General features: G+C 36.5%; 1 protein-coding gene across 1 annotated transcript; it reads right to left on the bottom strand.

Moving 5' to 3' along the window:
* Positions 1-2,832: 2,832 nt before the first annotated feature.
* On the bottom strand, positions 2,833-13,475 carry LOC115437702 (histone-binding protein N1/N2-like). The gene is made up of 13 exons (XM_030161013.1): positions 13,355-13,475; positions 12,706-12,786; positions 10,862-10,965; positions 10,422-10,757; positions 10,216-10,313; positions 10,067-10,140; positions 8,234-8,307; positions 6,357-6,545; positions 6,122-6,282; positions 4,749-4,808; positions 3,617-3,691; positions 3,019-3,539; positions 2,833-2,876 (listed from the first exon to the last, which is right to left on the bottom strand). Exons 1-13 carry the CDS (start codon positions 13,456-13,458, stop codon positions 2,864-2,866), a joined length of 1,890 nt encoding a protein of 629 aa, XP_030016873.1. The 5' UTR covers positions 13,459-13,475; the 3' UTR covers positions 2,833-2,863.
* Positions 13,476-20,888: the final 7,413 nt, after the last annotated feature.

The following is a 20,888-nucleotide window of genomic DNA, read 5'->3' on the forward strand; positions in this document are numbered from 1 at the left end:
TAAAAGTCCTGCCTTGTATTTGTTCCAACCATTCACTGAACCAGCCCATTTCGATGAGCACAACTCCTCATCCAGGTAGGTGGGATAATCAGTGGAATCACCTGTGTTAAGTGAACAGGTAGAACCAATACCGGTACATGGCAGGACTTTTACTTTATGGAGCTGGGATTCTCCACCACTGGTGCTCAGTAAGGGCCTTGCTGGATGGGATACCAGAGGGTTAAATATGACAGTTTAGCTTTGAATTCTGGTAAATTAAGATTTTTTCAGATGAAAAACATGGTTGTGTCTCTACTAAAAACACTCACTGCAACAGTAAGTGTGGACTTTCTAGGAGATTTTTAACAGTTCAGATATTTTACAGGTAAAATTTGAGATCCAGTTAACCCACAGGTGTCAAACTCCGGTCCTCGAGGGGTGGTATCCTCCAGGTTTTAGATATTTCCCTCTTCCACCACACCTGGTTCAATTAATGATCAGCTCATCATCAAGCTCTGCAGAAGCCTGATAATGATGTAATGCCTTCCAGGCCAGGACTACGACCCGTTTTAATTCAGGCTTCATTTGTTACGTCACAACATTTGCACATATAAGGTCAAGACTTCCGACGAACATTTCTCTGAGTACGACATAATTGTTTATCAGTGGCAGCGGTTGTAGTCCATACTGAAAATAGGTCCAAACTTCTAGCCAGTTACCGAAAATGTTCAGTTATTGGTTGAACTGGACAGAGCAGCACAGCCAACAACTCTGGAGGGGGCGGGGCCTGAAGTGGCTCATTTGCATTTAAAGGGCCAGCGCTCAAAATGACCTCTCTGGTGTCATTACTCATGGAGATGGACCTGTGGAGTTGAATGAATGAAGAATTCAGACCCAAGCATAGCATTTACAGTTTATGGAGACCACAGGGAAATGTTTTAAAATACATAATTCTATTTTTAAAAAAAAGATAAACACTCCTTTAACATACAGTATAAATCAGCCTTTGGGGGGCTTTATGTCACTGGTCAGTTCAACTGTCATGCAATACAACTCTTCTGAGCAGCCCTGATCACTAAACCCTCATGGACGGAGGTCACCTGGGCCGTGTAGTGTCTAACAGTTTGAAATGATCCAGAGGGAATGGAACAGAACTTCACAGCATGCAAAACAAATCAGGGATGGAAAAATGACAATCCCATCATGAAAAGACAAACATAGGCTATAGCTCAAATTACACCAGCAAAATGAAAAGTAACTGCACTTATATCCAAAAAATGGGAGTTTAGAACATCTAAATTAACTGAGCAGTTTACTAGTTTTTAGCTTACCAGCCGACTGGCCGTAAGCTATTGTCGTCATGCGGCATCTGTCGTCGTCGTCTGTTGTCCGTTACAAAAATTTCAATCGTCTTCTTCGAAACTACGATTCCGATTGACTTCAAACTTGGTATACAGCTTCTGAATGATGATGTCAACACAAGGGATTGAAATTATTTCGATCCGGATCTGATTCTGGATTTGGTGCAACTTTGAAAAATTTTCCCATTATAACAGATAGGAAGTGGATTGATCCAATAAATCAGTATCAATGATATCAAGTTGGAATTTAAATTTTTTACAGATCTGATTGGAATATGACCAAAACATGGGCTATTTCTGTAATAGAATAAATACACAGAACTGGGTGATAATAAATGCCGTCTGGATACATTTCCCAAAGCTTTGAATTTGGCCGGTAAGCTACAGGGCCATTGGTCCTATTTTTGTAAAAAGTGTCGGTCTTAAATCCATGCTGAAGTGGTGTTTCATAGTAAATTTGAGCATTCCAGCACATCCTGTTTCTTCAGCGCTTCAGGCTTTCCCATAACCCCAAGTTTGAGTGTCATAACAATGAATTGTGGGTAATTCCATCAGCTTCATAGTGTTAACTTAAGAGAAGTGGCCTCAATATCCTCACACTTTTCCAGTTATGATGCCCAAAACCCTCAGATTTACCAGGAAATCAGACTGAATGAACAGTGGGACTTTATTTCTGCTTCAGCCTGTGGTTTGAGCTGCAGATTTTTAAAGGTTAAGGAATCTCAAACAGGACCATTTAACATGCATCAAACCACTCCAGGGATGTCAGACATATGGTCCATGTGTGGCCTGGGGGGGGGGATTGGCAAAGTCCAAAAATTACACTGAAGTTTTAACAGTCAAGGGCATCAAACTCATTTTTGTTCCAATTTTACCGCCGCTGAGGAGGTTCTGTTTTTGCCAGCGTTGGTTTATCTGTGTGCAAGGTAACTCAAAGTTGTGGATGGATTTGGATGAAAATTTCAGGAAATGTTGATACTGGCACAAGGAACAAATGACTAAATTTTGGTGGTAATCGGGGCACTGATCTGCCTTGGCAGAGGTCTGCGCTCTCCGAGTGCTTTTCTAGTTTTTAATGTTATGCCTGTTACTAAACACCCTTACAGACCCACTGATCTGCAAGTTGTAAGTGTAAATAAGCTGAGGCATAACATTAAGTGAGCTTCCTTGAATTTCTGGTTATTCATTTTTTGTGAAGCGTTTGTGAATGTTGACATTAATTTAACTTTTTGCACTGAAACACAGATCGAGTTGTCTATAGGTTATTTAGCAATCCAACCACATCAGGCTGTATGTGGCCCCTCAAAGAAAATGATCGACACCCCTGAATGGGAGAACAGTTCGGTCCACCACACCTATGATAATGACCAGATACAGAACTGACAACCTTTTCATACAAAGCTTTATCAAATAGATCTTTATTTAGATTAAACATGTGAACAAGGATGAACATTTACAAACTGTAAAGTGCAAAAACTTAATAGGCAGATGGGTGAATCCTTCTGGTGAAGTTTAACTGGGAATCAGTTTCCCTCCCTGGAAGAGGAGAGAAGTTTGAGGAAACATTGTACATGATCCATAAAAGCACAGACACGTCGCTGCCTCATTTAACAGAAAGATTTATGGGACTTTTCCGTAGCTTGGTGCCAATTCTAAGACTTTAAACACTACGCCTTACCCCTCCACGCTGCTGCTCTGTCCGTGAGCTCCGTTATGGGGTCCGTTGCTCTGGTTTTGAGTTCCGTTGCTCTGCCCTTGAGGTTCATTGAGGGGTCCGTTGCCCTGTCCGTGAGTTCCGTTGCTCTGCCCGTGAGGTCCGCTGAGGGGTCCGTTACTCTGTTCGTGGGTGGTTCCGCTGCTCTGTCCCTGGGTCTCGTTGCAGGCCCCGCCGCTCTGGGTCTCACTGTTTTCGGTCCCACTGTTCTGTCCCTCAGTCCCGTTGCTTTGGGTCCCACTACCCTGTCCCTGAGTATCGTCGTTTTGGGTCCCGCTACCCTGTCCCTGAGTCCCACTGTTCTGGGTGTCGCCGCTTTGTCCCTCGGGCCCGTTGCTTTGGGCGTCGCTGCTTTGGGTCTGGTTCTGTCCCTGGGTTCCGCTGCTCTGTCCCTGCGTCCCGCTGGTGTGAGGCTCCTCGTCTTCGTGGGTTTCATCCTGTTTCGCCTTTTTGCCCACACACTGCTTTGGACTCTCTGGTTTCCTCTGAAATTCACAGGTAACCATTAGCTCTGCATTTTAATACAATCACAGAACAGAACTTCAGATTCATTTGACCTCACCTTCTTTCGGACCAGGTGGGAGATGTCTGTGGCCTGGGTCTCAGAGGGATTTTCATCAGCTGACGAACCATTTACCTGTACGATGAAACCAAGAGTACATAATGATGAATATTGAAACTGACATTACATGAAGTGTGGAAAGTTTAAAGATGCATATTGTGTCATGTTTGGTAACAGATTGAAAACATAAAATTAAGGTCAGATTTCTCCAAACCTGTTAAACTTTAACAGCCTTGTGCAGTACAGTGCCACAGAATGATCTAAACTTCAGACTTTTGGACAGTAGTGATCTTCTTGGACAAGCAGGGAAATTGAAGTACACTTTTCTACTGAACTCAGACTATACAGTATCTGCACGTTTGATGAAGACACATTTATGGCTTCATCTTAAACTAGACCATGTTTCAGTCCAGCTGATGTTATATTTCTATTGGTCTATGATTAATGTTTCTGCTACTGACATTCGAGTTCTCACCCATGAATGAGTGTCAGAGGTTCTACTCATTCCCTCCATTAAGAGAAAAGTCACCAATTACAAATGTGATAAATTTTGTAAAGATGTCCAAAGCAGATCTAGCAAAGTCATTTATCATGTCTGGAACTTTAAAGGCTTTTGAGTGTCTAATTTAAGGATTAATACACATTAAGGATAATTAAGGCCTTAAGACTATAATGGATTGGATTTATATAGCGCTTTTCTAGACATCCAAAGCGCTTTACATTACTGACCCATTATTCATTCGCTCTCACATTCACACTCTGCTGGTGTAAACTACATTTGTATCCACAGCTGTCCTGGGGCAGACTGACAGAAGCATGGCTGCCAATTTGCGCCTATGGCCCCCTCCCACCACCAAGTGTGGGTGACACTGGAGGCAGGTGAAGTGTCTTGCCCAAGGACACAACAGACTGACTAGGACAGAGTGGGTTTTGAACCGCCAACCCTTCAGTTACTGGACAACCCGCTCTACCACCTGAGCCACAGCCGCCCCAAGACTAAACCCTGCATCGTTTCAGTCAGGGTAGAATCATTCATTTAACTGCTGTTAGAGTGAAAACATCCCTCACAGCACAGGCTGAATACTCATTTTATCCTGTATAAACAGTTCGTACACCAAATATTCAAATTTACCATTGATGTTGATTCTCTGTTCTGTGTAGCGGGACCAGCCGAGGAAGAGGAACCTTCATCCTAACAAGGAAAGAGTTCTTGAATTAAGGTTTTCCAGACTGTGCTGTAGTTCAAGTAGCTGCTCCCTGAACTCACCCTCTGACGAATGCGTTTATGTAGTGGGACATTTTATACGAGACAATAGTATTTACAAGTGGCTGCAAAATCACATTTTTATTTGATGACTTGTAATCTACCATAAAAACCCAAAGATGACATCTGGAAACTAAAGCCATCAGACAATGAGTATAGACTGCAGAACAAATCTACCTACGGGTATTAATGAAGTCACCTTGAAGAGGAAACAGCTCAATAATGCATGTCCTTTCCCTGCTACTCCTAGTACTGTCACACTGGCAGGGCTCTGACAGTTCCTGAACCAGTGAGTTCACACTAGAACCTGAAACATTGGTACTCTGCTAGAACAAAAAAAAGTTTGTTGTTCTGCATGAACCATGCCAGAAGGTGTGAAGCCAAGAGGCAAGTAGAAGCATAAATCAGAGGCATGCAGAGTTGCACTGTTCCACTTAGACTGATGTTGACATGGACTGATTCAGACCACCAAGGTTCTGAGACTCTAGAACACAGGTGTCAAACATGTGGCCCGGGGGCCAAATCTGGCCCACCAAAGGTTCCAGTCTGGCCCTTAGGATGAATTTGTGAAATGCAAAAATAGATATTAAGAAATTAATCATTTTAGTTCAGGTTCCACATGCAGACCAATTCAATCTCCAGTGGGTCAGACCAGTAAAATACTATCATAATCTATAAATACTCACAACTGCCAATTTTTCTCTTTGTAAATGTAAATATTTTCATGCATTTACACTAAAACGAAGTACAACTTCACAAAAAATATGGATAATCTGAAAAAATGTGAAGAACCTGAAATGTCTTAAGAAAAATAAGTGTAATTTTAACAACATTTTGCCTGATATTAAATGTTTGTAAATCCACTGTGATCTGTACGTTATAATGAACATGTGGAAATGATAAACTGAAGCATCAATATTGTTAAAATTACACTTATTCTTTCAGTTTGTTCAAGTAGTTCACATTGAAAGGACAGTTTGTAGATGTAAACATTTTCATTGTTTAATTTTTTTCCCCTGTAAAAACAGAAAAGTTTGGAGTTGACTCTATTTATATATTATGTTATTTTACTGGTTCGGCCCACTGCAGATCAAGTTTAGCTGAACATGGAACTGAACTAACATGAGTTTGACATTCCTGCTCTAGAACAAGAATCCTATGTGAAAGCATGATCTGAACTCAGGCTTTTTTTTAAGTCTAGCATTCTACTTCAGTGCAGAACCCATCCTCTGCCCACTCACGCGTGGCTCTTGTGCCATCTTGGCCATCTTTGCGTTGTGAATGGCTTCCGCCTCTTTTGTCTTTATGTCCGGCAGCAGAGACTGCAGGTTCGCCATCTCCTGCCTCTCGTCGGGCAGATCCTCTGGACCTGCAGCATTATCGATCAGTTTCTGCAGGTTTTCTGGAGACAAAGATGATGTTAGTATGAAACAGTCAGACGTCGTAGTCTCATGTGAAACCGCTGCTGTCATTTACCAAGCCTGGTGTTTATGATGGCGATGGAGCGGCTCAATGACTCTGCGGCATCTTCGTGCAGACTGATGTTGGTGTAGAGCAGACCCAAGTTGTAGTAGGTCTCAGCCAGCAGGCGGCTGTCGGGTTCCAGGTGCTTCAATTGCAGGTTCAGACACTCATTGAAATCCTCCTTTGCATCTTTGCAGTTTCCTTTTTAAAAACAAAAAAAAAAAAAAAAAAGAGAAAACGGGCATTTCACATCTACAGTTGATTTCAAAGTAGCAGTGTGTTTTAAAAACATGAGTAAAGCTCAAAATCCAGATATTTTTTATTTCCTTGCATTAGGAACACAGCACATTAAATTCTAAATCACAAGAAATTTTTTTATTACTTTACTGAAGAAAAATCAATATTGGGCTGTTCAAAAAAAAATAAGCTGTTTGCATTTTTCTTTACAAACTCAAATATTTCTAAACTGAAAATTTTTAGGATTCAGCATTCCTGTGAATCACTAAACTAGGATTAGTTTTATAACAACTGTTTCTGAGAACTGCTTCACATCTGTGTCCAACTTCTGACACCTGTGAACGGGTATTCCAGCCCAGGATGAATATGACAACATTTCCAACACCATAGTAAGAAACGTCTCCATATCATGATGCTTGCACCACTGATATCACAGTTTACTGTGGCTTAAATTCAGTGTTTGGGGTCACTCAAAAGCTCTGCAGTCCTTGGACAGAACAATCTTCCTTTCAGTCCACAAAATGTTTCTCCATTTCTCTTTAGGTCAGTTGACGTGTGCTTTGGAAAACTGCATGCTCTTCAGCACATGTCTTTTGTAAGAGTGGGACTTTGTGGGGGCTTCTTACTGCTAGATTAGTGCCACACAGGCATCTTCTAATTGTCAGTACGCACAGGTAACTTCAGTCTTCAGACCTTTTTGTCTGCTGTCTTTTTATGATGTTTTGCCTTTTTGTCAGCTGTCTTTCCTGTCACCTGCCTAAGGACTACAGATTGAAATTAGCACTGCTGCTACAATCTGTCATATTTACAGCTGCAGTTGTTGTAGATGTTCATTAATATGCACTGTCCCTAATTAATAAACAAATAAATAGTCTCCCTGGATCTGATCCTTGGCTGCATGTTTGCCAGTTTGTCCATTTTATCCATTCCAATGGTAGTCTTCAATTTTCCTCCACATCTGTGGTTTTGGTTTCCATTTTAAAAATCGAGAATTTTAACTGAGCAGCCTATCATTTTCTGCACTAATTTATAAGTTTTCCCCTCTCCAATCAACATTTTAATCAAAGTACATTCTTCTGAACAATGTCTGGAATGACCCATTTTTAATCAGGTTTTCAGAGAAATGTACATACATGTGCTGCTTCATCCTTAAAAAAAAAAAAAAAAAAAAGACCCAATTCACTGATTTTTCACAGAATAAATGACTTCACTAATTGTACTCCACACTGCTATTATTTAGAACATGCCCCTTTCAGTTAAATTACACAGACGTGCATATCATGAATGTTAGGTCTGTTGGTTTTTTTTAAAACTCTACTACACCTACTGGTAAATTGTTTGAACTGTAGACAAACAGTTTCACTTCAGCTTTTGCTACAAACTTCAAGACTGATTAGAGTTCAACCCCAGTTTAGCTTATATTAAAAAAAGATTACATTTAGCTCTGTTGCAACAACTTTAATCAATTTATCCTTTAAAGTAGCTGCTTAAGTTAAATCTTGAGCGAAATAAATCACAATAGTCAAAGATGAGCTGGGAAACTCAAGTGTATTTAACCACTGTTTGATTAATTCAGCCAAATTGGTGCTTAGTACCATCATGAGTATGTAAGTTAATTTCACAACATTTACTAGCTTGTTAATATAGTGCACCTGATTCAGCAGAAACTTCACCCAATTTCAGGTGAATCTGGGACAGCATCAACTGATCCTCCTTTGTGTCTTTCCTTAAAGAGAGGAAAAAAGTTAAAGATGAGTCCATTCCATAATTTGGAAAAAGTCTGTATTCAGAATAACTTGTTAACATGGCCAATTAAAGTACACCATCATGTGTCACAACATAAATAGATGCACTCTATACAGTATGCCCAGAGAATTCACAAAACCAGAACTCTATATAGCTCACATCTATGTCAGAATATGACATTCCATATGGATGTAAAGTGAATTTGAAATGTTTGTAAATGTTCAATTCTGGAAAGAATGCAGACTAGTAGATGTTCATTAGCTTGATGTAGTCACTGAAAGCTTTAAGTTTTTTTTCTTTGAAATTTTTGACAACTTTCAGACCAAAAGGATAGCAAATTAGCTGCTGCACTGATAAAAGTTTCTGTTCTTGACAATCCAAGTTATTTGCTGCAAATGCGTTCCTTAGATTTAAGTTGCTTTAATACATTCCTGTTGAGTGAAGATGAAGCTTAGATTTGAGGATTTAGTCGATAAAATTCAGAGTTTGTCACATTTGATGTTTGGACTTAACTCCAAGACCAGATATTCTGTAAATACAAGTCTTTAAGTGACAGTCCTGCCTGGAGGGGGCGCTAAAGCTACAATAAAGAGACATGTGAGTAAACTGTTCAGTCTGTACCATCCCCATCACTTCTCTACAGAGCATGAAGTGGAATCTGTTAAATGATTCAAGGGCTGCCATCGCCTAATGTTTGACAACTTTTTAGTGCAGAAAGAGCATCTATAGCAGGGCTCTCAAACGCTTTTCTTTCAGGGGCCACATTCAGCCCGATTTGAGCTCCAGTGGGCCGGACCAGTAAAATAATTATATCTATAAATAATGACAACTCCAAATTATTCTCTTTGTTTCAGTGCAAAAAAAACCCAAAACATTAAATTATGAAAATACTTTTATAAACTATCCAAACAAAAAAGATGCAAAAAACCTGAAAAAAAAACTGAAATTTCTTTGGAAAAATAAGTACTATTTTAACAATATTCTGCCTCAACTTATCATTTCTACAAGTGCATTATGGATCGGATCTACAAAGACACTGTTCGTCCATCAGTCTGGATGACGACCTTGACTTCAGTTTTTGTGGGTCCTGGAGTGGCTTGTCTGATATTTTTGCCCTGAAATATCTGCCACAGAGACACTAAACACTGAGTAACTGGCAGAAAATTGTTAAAATTGTGCTTAATTCTCTTTAGACATTACAGGTTGTTCATTTATTCAGATTATTCACATTTTATTATTTCACTACAGTTTGTAAATGTAACTATTTAATAATTTAATGTTATTTTTTGCACTAAGAAAAATTTGAAGTTGTCATTATTTATAGACTTAGTGTAATTTTTTTCACAAACCGAGAAGAAAATATGAAGTCATTAGTTTTCGTAGGTTTTTATGCCATTATTATTTGACTAGATAATATTGGTCTGTATGTGGAACCTGAACTAAAATGAATTTAACAGCCTTGACTGGAATTTTTTGCACTTTGTAAATTCATCCCAGGGGCCGGATTGGAACCTTTGGTGGGCCGCACGTTTGAGACCCCTGATTTATAGGTTAACAGACTCGGGGCTAAAAACTTAATGAAGCTTGATTTTGAGAGGACGTCAAGACTGATTCAGGATACTCAGACAGTATTACATGACCCCCCCACACGGTGATTCAGGTGACAGGAATCTCAATGCTACAAAAACTTATTTTCAGAAGAAGTTTGATGTACGTTGAGCCTCACTGAACCACCTCACCTTTTGTAGATGATTTTAGCGAGTTCCAACATCTCCCAGGCCAGCTGCAGATTCTCCACCTCGTCGTCACTCTCCTGAAAAACAGTCACCTCATTACCTCCAGCAAACGCCGTTTCAGCTGAGGCCGAGCTGAGCTGAATGTCAACTACCTTCCCAGCAGTGTCCTCTCCATCTTGACCTTCAGCGTTACCCCCTGCCCCTTCACCGCCCTCTTCCTCAACCTCCATTTCATCTTCCTCCTCGCCATCTGACAAAAAAAAACAAACAAACCGCATTGAGACAAAGTCAGCATCACAACCATAAAGTGCCAATTATAATCAGGCTGTAGCTCAAATAACAGGGAAGGAAAAGTCACCTTCTGCCTCCTTCGACTCCTCTTCCAGTTCTTCTGCCTCTTTCTTCGTTTCCTCCTTTTCTTCACCGTTTGGTTCTGTTCCATCACTAACCTTGTCTTTATCTTCCTCTTTTACAGTTTTCTGTTCATCATTCTCTGCAGTGTCGCTCTGGTTGCCTTCAGCCTTTTCCCGATCCTTCTCTGCTGTCGAGTCTTCGTCTTTCTTTTCTGCTGCGTTGTCATCTTTGTCCTCATCCTTCTCGGCTGTGGCGTCATCTTTCTTCTGTGCTGAAGTTTCGCCTTCTCGCTCTGCCATGGCGTCGTACACCTGGGCTCTCAGCTCATCCATGGTCTCTTCTAAGATTAAGGTGAAAGTTTAGACAAGGTGTGTAAACTGTCCTTCTGGTTAATATTTTATAACAAAACCAAGCTCAGAATTAAATGGATTTTTTTTTTTTCACCATCAAGTTTTTCTGTGCCTTCTACAATGGAGTCTTCACTTTTCTCCTCATCCACTTCAACACAGATTCCAGCCAGAGCGTTACCCAGGACACGGTTCTCCATCCTAAAAACAACCAGTTAAATGTTACCTAGACAATCTGCTGTATGATTAGGACCGCAACTGAATTATTCTCAGATTGTTGCAGTCAAAAAAAAAAAAGGCATTAAATGTTTAACAGCATTTCAAAATTTCTTCAGATACTTTATTTGGTCCACAAATGAAATAATCTGTTTACAAAAGAGTAAAGAAGCCAGGGATTATCAGATTTGACATTATAAAACTACTCAACCCGCTTAATTATAGTTAGAGATTGATGCAAGACTTAAAAAATGATTGATCAAGTAATCATTGCAGCTCTGTTTATAAGGCTAATGCATTATACACTGATAAACCTTATACAAAATAAATCTCCATATTTCCTAAAGAAGAGTGATCATTGTGTTGAATCACAGGTAGAAAGTCAAGGAAAAGCTGATGAGGGTCTGGATGTGTGACAGTTCAGGAGCCACAACCATAAGAGAGTCAGGACATTTATGGGAGGAATGAGGCTCAAAGCTAGTTTTTGTGCTCATTTTAACACCAGTCTAAATGTAGCATATGTCTTTTTTTTTTTTTTTAAGTATTTTGCTGCCTTTTCCAACAGGGAAATAAAGTCTTAAACCTACCAAAGTTCAGAAAAAAAAAGCCATTCTTCAGCTTGTGTTCCAGCATTTCATAGGTTATTTCAGACTGAACAAATAACCGATCAAGGACATCATTTCAGTCCAGGAATGAATGAAGTTTGGCAGAAACAGACTTAAGTCATCACACTGATTTTTATTTTACTCCATTTGATGAAATGTGAAAGGAAAGTGGGAGTAGAGGCATTTTCACTGAAATGCAATATTTAAAAAAAAATTCATAACAATTTAAGAGACGCACCGGCATTGATGACTTGCAATTGTGCTGCATTTCTGTAAGAGCTTTAAAAAAAAAACAACAACTACATGTTCCAGCATCCAGTGCCACTGGTTTCCCACTGAATGCTCAGACATTTTGAAGACGTGAAATGTAAAGTTAGACGTTTGTGCTGGTGGAGGACAAAAACTTTTCTGGTCAGAGCAAGTTTGCTTTGAGTCAACACAGAATTTTATGGGTAAATCTAGTCTGCATTGCAAATTTGACACATTAGTAACTGGTAGACGTTTCCAGTACCGTTTCCTGCCATCATTTATTTTTCAGTCATAAAATTTGTGTTCATCCTTCTGTATCTGTAGATTTCAGTTTTTGTAAATTGTCTTTTTAACCCAATCTGAATCCAAGTGGCTCACATTAAGACATTTAACCTCCTCAGACCCGGCTATGGGTTTTCTGTCCACATTTGGACAAAGAGTTTCACAACTTTATTAAAAAAAAAAACAAAACAAAAAAAAAACTGTCCACCACAAAGGACATTCTATAAAAATTTTAAAGACTGCATCTGAAAAAAAAAAACAACTGTTGCATCATGATATTTTCAATATAGGCACTTATTTAACAAAAACGAAAAAAAAAAAAGCTGATACTTTGCTGACATTTCCTGGGTTTTAGGAGGTTAAAGAAACTTTAGAATTAAAGACAAGTGAGCTGTGATTCACCAGTTGTGGTTCTGTTCAGTCCTCAGTTACAGTCAGTGAAATAATTAGAATTAATCCTTTGTCAGGATTAATGAGACCCTCATACTGGTCATGGTGAGCCTGTAGACTCACCTGCATCATGGTGATTTCAGTTTTAATCAGGAGAAAAAAAAAAAAAAAAGTAAAAATCTTATTTTACTGCACTTACCGTTCCTGTTCCAACAGCGCTACAGCGTACCAGTAGTAAGCCTGTCCACACTCATCTGCTTTTTCACCAAACTGTTTAGCTCTGGGGAAAAATAAATAAAGAGGGGAATTTTCTTTTATACACAAATAAACATCTCATCAAGAAGCGTTTAAGTGTTAAATTAAAAGTGTAGTATGTTCATTTTTAAATTAAAAGTGTAGTATGTTCATTTTTAAATTAAAAGTGTAGTATGTTCATTTTTAAATTAAAAGTGTAGTATGTTCATTTTTAAATTAAAAGTGTAGTATGTTCATTTTTAGTCCACCCATGAAGAAACTATTGGTGATTTTTTTTCCCCTTCAGCTACTGGTTTGACCTTTATTTTATTTTGGAATACAAATTTACAGCATAACCATACTTGTACAAATAACTGAAACATGAAAGTGACATGGGACAATAAGTCTTCATAATAAATGTGACAAACAATGGTGGTTTTTAAAGAGGCAAGAGAAGTTAATTGAACCAATTAACACAAGTCAGCTGAGAAGAGGAACAGCTGAAGCCAAAAGCTGCACACACAGATGAGGAAAGCTCTAAACTGCTTGTGTTTGCTTCCTGTCAGTGATTTGAGTGAAAATGACAGAACAGGAGGGGTCTTTGTTTGACTCACAGCATGCTACAGGCCTCCTGGAGGACATCCACCGCCTTCATCACCTCCTCCTCCTCCTGCAGGTGTTTCTTACCCAGGGCAATTAACTTGTTGGCCTCCTCCATGTTAACTGGATCCAAAGAAAATGGCTTAAAAACAGAAATAAAACCAATAACACTGGTTAGTAAAGGTTAGCTTCTGGAAGATAGCGTTAAAAGCTAATGTCAGAGTTCAATACTTACAAACCGTGGAGGAGAAAAAAAAGAAAAAGAAGGTGAAATCCGGTGCTTTTCCAGAGGTTGGTCCTCCCTCTGCTGCTGCCCAGAAACACTGCTCTGAGTTTCCAATTCCGCGCCAAGTATTCATACCTTTTCTGACGTACTTCCGCTTTGAAGCCAGCGCGGGAAGATATTTAAAGGTACAGGACACATTATTGTCAGATGACTGAAAGACCAGGAAAACCTCTGTAAACACTGAAGGGTCATATTTTATCTTTTGTATGCATTAATTTATGACTTTTCTGTAACAGCTTATTCATGTAACACAGTAATTCAGTAAATGACACAGTTAGTGACTCTTCAGGAACTAAAGTAAAAAAAAAAAAAAAAAAAAAAAAGCATAATTAACCCTCTGGTATCCGGGTGCACCTTTTAGGCACACTTTGCACTTCGTTTTAAAAAACTTCATATTATTTTTCACAATTTAAATAAGGTTAGAATTCAAAAGTTGTTCATTTTTACATGATCTTTACAATTCTGGCCACCAACTAAAATGTGCACATTGTAAACAAAAGAAAATTACAAGACTGACAAATCTGTCTGCCAAGTGTGCCTAAAACACAGTATTTCTTCCATTTGATATGTATGATTAGGGCTGACCTGGATTTACAAAAATAAAATCAAATTAGAGCAGAAAAATAAATCAATATATAATATTTAATAGTTTGATTTATAGGTGTGCATTTTACGCACACTTGGTGGCAGATGCTGGTATTTTTGAACATTTGACCTAGCGCCAAAAATAATAATGCAAATTAACCAGTGTTGGAGTTAATCATTGACATATGCCAGACAGGCTGCAAAAATCAAATATGTGATCCACTTTTAATGTAGTATATTGAAACAAAATAATTTTTTGTGTATTTTGCATCCAAAAAAATGGTTTATTTATATTACAAACACGGCATTTAAAGGGTTAAAAAATTTGTGAATTATTGAGTATTTGGTATTTTTATTTACAGCTCAAGTTGATGAAATAGAAAAAAGTGTAAAAGAACTAAAAACAAACTGAATGAAAATTTTTTTGACATTATTCCACAAGTGTGCCAAAAAGGCACACTTGGTGCTTAGTAAGGGCCTTAGTGGACGGGATACCGGAGGGTTAATGGCCATATTTCTATTTTTATGTATGTATTTTATGTATTATATTTTATGTGGATTTCATCATATTTCATCTTTTACACCATTTTTGCCAGGTTGGATCTTTATCCAATTTTTTCTTTTTTTTTCTTTTTTTTTTGCCCTCTCTGTTTTACATCATTTTTGTCTTGTGTCTTATTTATTGTTTACATCATTGTTTAAAAAAAATAGTTTTGGTGCAAAAAGTGATGAAATAGGATGAGAAGTGCTAAAAAAAACCCAACAACTATTAGAATGAAAGAAAGTGACAAAAGCTAGAAGCATTGCTGTGTTGTTTTCACTACTGTACACGGCTCTAAATTAAAAGAATGGAGTCTGATGTCTTTTTACATTCAGATTTAGTTTTATTGGAAAAGTTTTCAAAAGCACCTTATTCAATCTTAAGATTACACAAATCTTCAGAAAAATAGAAATATAAAGAGAACATGAAAAAACAGAAAAAGAGAAAAGAGAAATATAAAGAAAACGTGAAAAGAATAATTAACCAAAAAAAAATTTACAAGAGATTTTCACTGCTTTGTATAATACTATTTTCAGCTGCCATTCTACATTTTAAGCTTTTTGCGCTAGGCTTTAATGTCATTTAGCCTATTGTATTTTGTAAATACATGTAAGCACATTTTAGTCTTATATTGTACTTGACCAATGGATTTAATTGTATTTTGCACTTATAAGCATTCTAAGGTCATTTTTAATCATTGCTATGATTATTAGTTATACTCATTTTGTGTTATGCTGTGAATTGTGAGAGAATTAAATTGGCACAAAACAGAATTTAATGTAAGAAAATAACAGATTCACTTTAAACATAAATGTGATAAATTTATGTCCATAAAGCATCATGATTCATTTTTTCTTTCTTTTTATTTAGCTGAACTGATTAAGTATGTGAATATCCTACAGGGGATCAGTGAAGCTCATCTGTATCTGTATCTATAAAGTATGTGAAAGAATTTTACTCTAAGTGTGTTAAATTTAGTTAAAATACGTATTAAATTAATAAGCAGTGTTTCAAATGAATGAATATCAAATCATTTTGATCAAAATCACAGCAGCTTTAAATCAAAACGTTCCAAAAGATTCAATATCCTTCAATCTACAGGCTATGTTTTTTGTTTTACTAACACTTAAATCAACATGAAGGAGCATGAATAAGTGAATACACATGACCCATATGATGAATCTGTGAATGTGGGTTTCAGTCGGTGCATAAAGGCAGCTGTCATCTCCTGCTGTGTGGACGGTGATCGTCTAATTCACCTCCTGCTGACTCTTCATCAAGACAAGTCTGGACCTGGCAACCAACGAACCTCACACTGAGACAATCAGCTTCATTAGAAACACAGCGTTAAGGCTGTCGTCTAACGGGGAAATCCACAACACACTCGTTCAATTATCCATGTGCAGCAGGGATTCATGGGCTGATGTTCAAGCAATGGCAACAAGTGGAGTGTAGGCTGTTCTTTTCTTTTTTCCTTTTCTCATCTTTTATTTTTCTTTTCTTTTCTTTTCTTTTCTTTCAATAAATGCAACCAGAATCAACAAATACAATACATTATCCATTTAATATGTAATAAAACAACACTGACAAACAGGTATAATTTCTTTTAAAAAATCCTAAAATTAACTCAAAGTCCCTCTCAGTAACCAGGTTTTTGTGTAGATTTACCCACTAATAAACAGGATGTTGTACATCTTCATTGTCAGTCCGTGATGTTTCTTCAGTATAAGCAGAGTTTTGTCTGATCCAGAAAAGACTTTACTTTCTGTTCTTGATGAAATCTGAATTAAAAGTGTTTGCATCATCTTTAAAGAGGTGCTGTGTGTTATTCTATGTTATTCTAAAAACGTTTATGTTAGTAGGAGTCAGAATAGAATCACTTAAGAGAGCAAAAGATGGCTCCCAATCAGAAAACTTAACTGTTAAGAAAACAACAAGATAAAAAAAAGAAAGATATTAACACATATTTTAATGGTAAAGCTGGGGAAATATGTTAAATCATTATTTATGGTGATTATTTACTTCATACCTTATATATAATATTAATTTTCACCTTATTTGTGTTATTTTTTATCATTAAATCTTGATATTTATAAATTAGGCCATTTATAAATTTTGGTCATGTGACTAAAGCTCTCTCATTCTACCTGATTTAAAAAGCATATTTAGTATGTGTATTTCTGTTGCAAAAAGCACATACAAATAAATAAATATTCTGTTCTGTTTACCAGTTTACAACCCAATCCTAAAAGCTTGCTTCACAACAATCTTTCACTGCACCACATCATCCATTTTACAAAAAGATGCTGATTGGTCCCTCAAATATCTTTTTCCAAACCTGCTTTGGATTAAGCGCAGAGGCATTATGCACTAATTATGTCCACATTGTGAGACAGGAGACGGACACAGAGCAGCATTTGATCACCGTCCGCGGCTGAGCTTCTAACAGGAGGTTATTGTGCGTCTCCCCTCTTATCTGGTCCTTCAGACGTTGCCCGTGGAAACAGCAGACATTGCTTAGCGACAGAAAGGAGGCATGATGGAGGTGATGTTTGAGCCGATAACAGCCTCCGTCTTCCCAGGTTATAGACTCAGACCATCTTATATTCTCTGAACAACAAATACAGGCTTCTTAGTTTGAAGACACGTTAGATTTACAGCTTCATTTCCTGCACTAAAGGCATTCTATATCTCAAAATTTAATTAGAATTCCTCATGGAGACACTTAACAACAAAAGTCTTGGTTGCTAGAATCATTACTGTTACCTGTTTTATTTATTTATTTATTTTTATTTGACTGATTTCAGCTTCCCCTTTAGTGTTTTTCACTTTCTCAACCTTTAGTACTTTAACCCTTTCATGCATGAATTATGAGAACCGTAGTCGCGATTTTTTTCCTGAGTGTTTTTATTCCTCTTTAGGCATGAAAAAACAATGCAATTGATTTTTTTTTAAAAATAAGCCTGTTTTTTATGAAGGTATATTTGTTTCTTTATTGCTTTAACTAAAACAAATGTCAATAAAAATAAGTGTTTGAATGAAAAAAAAAATTATGACCCAAAAAATTGCATTTGAACACTTTTTTCTTTGACTGAAGTGATTTTTTTTTTTTTTTTATTGAATTTTTTTTTTTTTAATAAAAATTTTTTTTTTGGTTAAAGCAATAAAGAAACAAATCTACCTTCATAATTTTTTGTGGAGTTCCAAAAATGTCCACTCCGCTGGACACCATGTGTTTAACCCTTTCATGCATGAATTACGATTACTGAAATAAAGATTTTTTTCCTGAATGTTTGTATTCCTCTTTAGGCATGAAAAAACAATGTCATTGAAATTTCTTTATGAAACTATTTTTCATGGAGTTACAAAAATGTCCCCTCAGCTGGACACCATACATTTAATTTTTGAAGCAAAGAAACATGTATTTACTGACATACTGTGTGAAAACTATGAAATAAAATAATTTTTAATGGTGTGAATCTGATGTTTCCTCACATTTTAACATACTATAATAATAGTTACTACTCAATCAGATAATATGCAACAAAAAAAAAAAAAACTTTTTGTTTTAAAAGAAATTTAAATTACAGTCTAATAACAATTAGCAATTGATTTAGACTCAAATATGTTACTGCAGATCAGGTTTAGCAAGAACAGGAACAGTAATGGTGTGAATTGTAATGTATGGGGTATTGCATAAGTGTCCACTGTGTTGGTTGATATGCAAGTAAAACAACAAAATCCATGAATATACAATAAAACAGCTGTAGAATAACTGTCCACTGTAGTGACCACTATGCATGAAAGGGTTAATTTTTGAAGGAAAGAATGCAAATATCAGAAAGTGATATACTGTGTGAAAACTATAAAATCAAAACATTTTTAATGCAGCTAATCTGATGTTTTCTCACATTTTATCATATTCCCAATTTTTATTAGCGATTGATTTACACTCAAACATGTCACTGCAGATCAGGTTTTTCAAGTGAAGCAAAGTTATGGTAATGGTCTGAATGTCAGTGTATGGGATGGTGCATAAGTGTCCACTGTGTCGGCTGATATGGAACTAAAACAACAAAATCCATGAATATACAAGAGAACAGCTGGAGAAGAACTGTCCACTGGAGTGACCATTAAGTATGAAAGGGTTAACCGTGACAGACCGAGAACATGGGTCAGCGACCTTTGCAATCTAAACAGCCATTTTAGGACAAATTAAAAAAAACGAAACTGTCTGGAGCCAAAAGATACCCTTCCACCTTTCCTCAAACTGGTGACTGTTTAAGAAGCTCTTTAGGATTAGTTTGTACAGAATATGTGGAAAATAAATCAAAGTTTCAGTGCATTTACAGAACTACAAAGAAATGACAGAACTAAAGAAAACAGTGATGTTTGTCATTATTTTTACTTGACGCAAAAATCAACTGGTAAGTGAAGGCTTTTGTTGCAATGGAGAATACAGATGAATACATTCAGTGTTATAAAATTAAAAAGAAGTCTAATTTTGCTACTATTGCTATTTTTTTTTAAATTAATTTGGAGTAGAGTGTATTTTTACACCTGCATAACATCAGAATCACTTTTTTCTATGGCAGAATGTATACAAAAAAACGTGTTATTCATTTCCATATGGTTTTTGACAAAGTTACACTGAGCCTCCAAATGACATTTTCTCACCATTCATAATGATATTATACTCTGCATTGTACACTGATTAGTGAAGAGCACATATATTCCTACATTTAATTCACTGACTATGTAGATGCTTGTAACAGCTCAGAGTAAATTCAAAGATAGTTCTATCAACTTGGAAGAAGCTGAAGCAAAAGTACTTTTTTTTTTTTTTTTTTTTAGTGAAGAATATTATTTAATCATTCAATATAAAACATGACAACCATGGTCATTTGTCTATATCTGGTCCACAACATATTTAAAGAATATTTAGAGTTTTTTTATTTTATTTTATGGGTTGTAGTTTGTGTGGAAGTTGATTACCATGTACTGAGGACATAAAATCTAATACACACATGAATAAAAAGTAGGATTTTTAATGATTTTACTTCTGTTTAAGTGATGATAAATATATAATAAATATGTAACTTAAAGCATTTTTTATAAACATGTGGTTCATTTTAGATATATGCATATGAGTAATGTCCAAAAAAGACCAGTACTATCACGATCATCGACTAGATTATTAGTAACTATTATGACAGAAAAAAAACATCATGTGTGGAAAGCAGCTTCACTTCCTCTTTGTTTTTCTGTTCAGATGGTTTCTCTGGTTGGAGTTTCATATCATGTGTAGAGTGTAGAGTTTTAACCCTATAAGTCCCCCCCCACACACACACACACAATATTTTTTATTGGTATTTAAGTTTTACAAAAAAAACATGAATCAAAACAACATAAACACTCATACACACACCCATTCGCACCACGTAGACTTGCACCAAATGATATATAAATATATATATATATATATATAAATAACATACATATATTCTTATGAAACTGTGTACATATATGTATAAATAAATAAATAAATACATAAATACATAAATAAATATAAAAATATTAAAATACAGCAATCATGATAATAATAAAATAAACAAATAAAATTAAACAATGATAATTTGTATGACATGTCTTAACCCTTAAAGTTATTTGATTTATTTGATCTGAGTTATTTCTAAATGAACTTTTCTCTAAATGGTACTTTTCCTAAGTGATTTATCACCATTTATTGCACTATTATTGTCTACATTTGGCATTTTTCAGTGGAAATCAGTTATTTTCCTATATTTAATTTCCTGATCATGTAGATGTTCATAAAAGCTCAGAATAAAACAGAAAAAAGTGATGCTCTCAGTAAAGTCTACAACCGCTGCCATTCACCAAACTACATGGGTTTTATTGTTAAGTCAGAGCTGCAGAAGATAACAGTGTTTTGTGTTTTCATGTTCGGTATGGGGTCTCTGAACATCCAAATGGGTCATATCTGATGACGCTGAAAAGCTGAAAAACTGAAAAACTGCATTCTACCTGAATTATTTCAGTGTATTTATAGGATAAGTAGCTGAAATGTTGTTAACCCATAAAGACCCAGTACTACTTCTGTGTCAGTTACCAAACT

Source organism: Sphaeramia orbicularis, chromosome 17 (genome assembly GCF_902148855.1).
Source record: "Sphaeramia orbicularis chromosome 17, fSphaOr1.1, whole genome shotgun sequence".
In the NCBI taxonomy this organism is placed as follows: domain Eukaryota; kingdom Metazoa; phylum Chordata; class Actinopteri; order Kurtiformes; family Apogonidae; genus Sphaeramia; species Sphaeramia orbicularis.

Excerpts from the sequence above, each read along its gene's own strand:
- LOC115437702 (XM_030161013.1), bottom strand. The coding sequence starts at position 13,458 with ATGGAGGAGGCCAACAAGTTAATTGCCCTGGGTAAGAAACACCTGCAG. Across the intron at positions 10,758-10,861 it reads AGGCACAGAAAAACTTGATG|AAGAGACCATGGATGAGCTG; the intron begins GTGAAAAAAAAA and ends CCTTAATCTTAG. Across the intron at positions 8,308-10,066 it reads GCTAAAATCATCTACAAAAG|GAAAGACACAAAGGAGGATC; the intron begins GTGAGGTGGTTC and ends CCTCTCTTTAAG.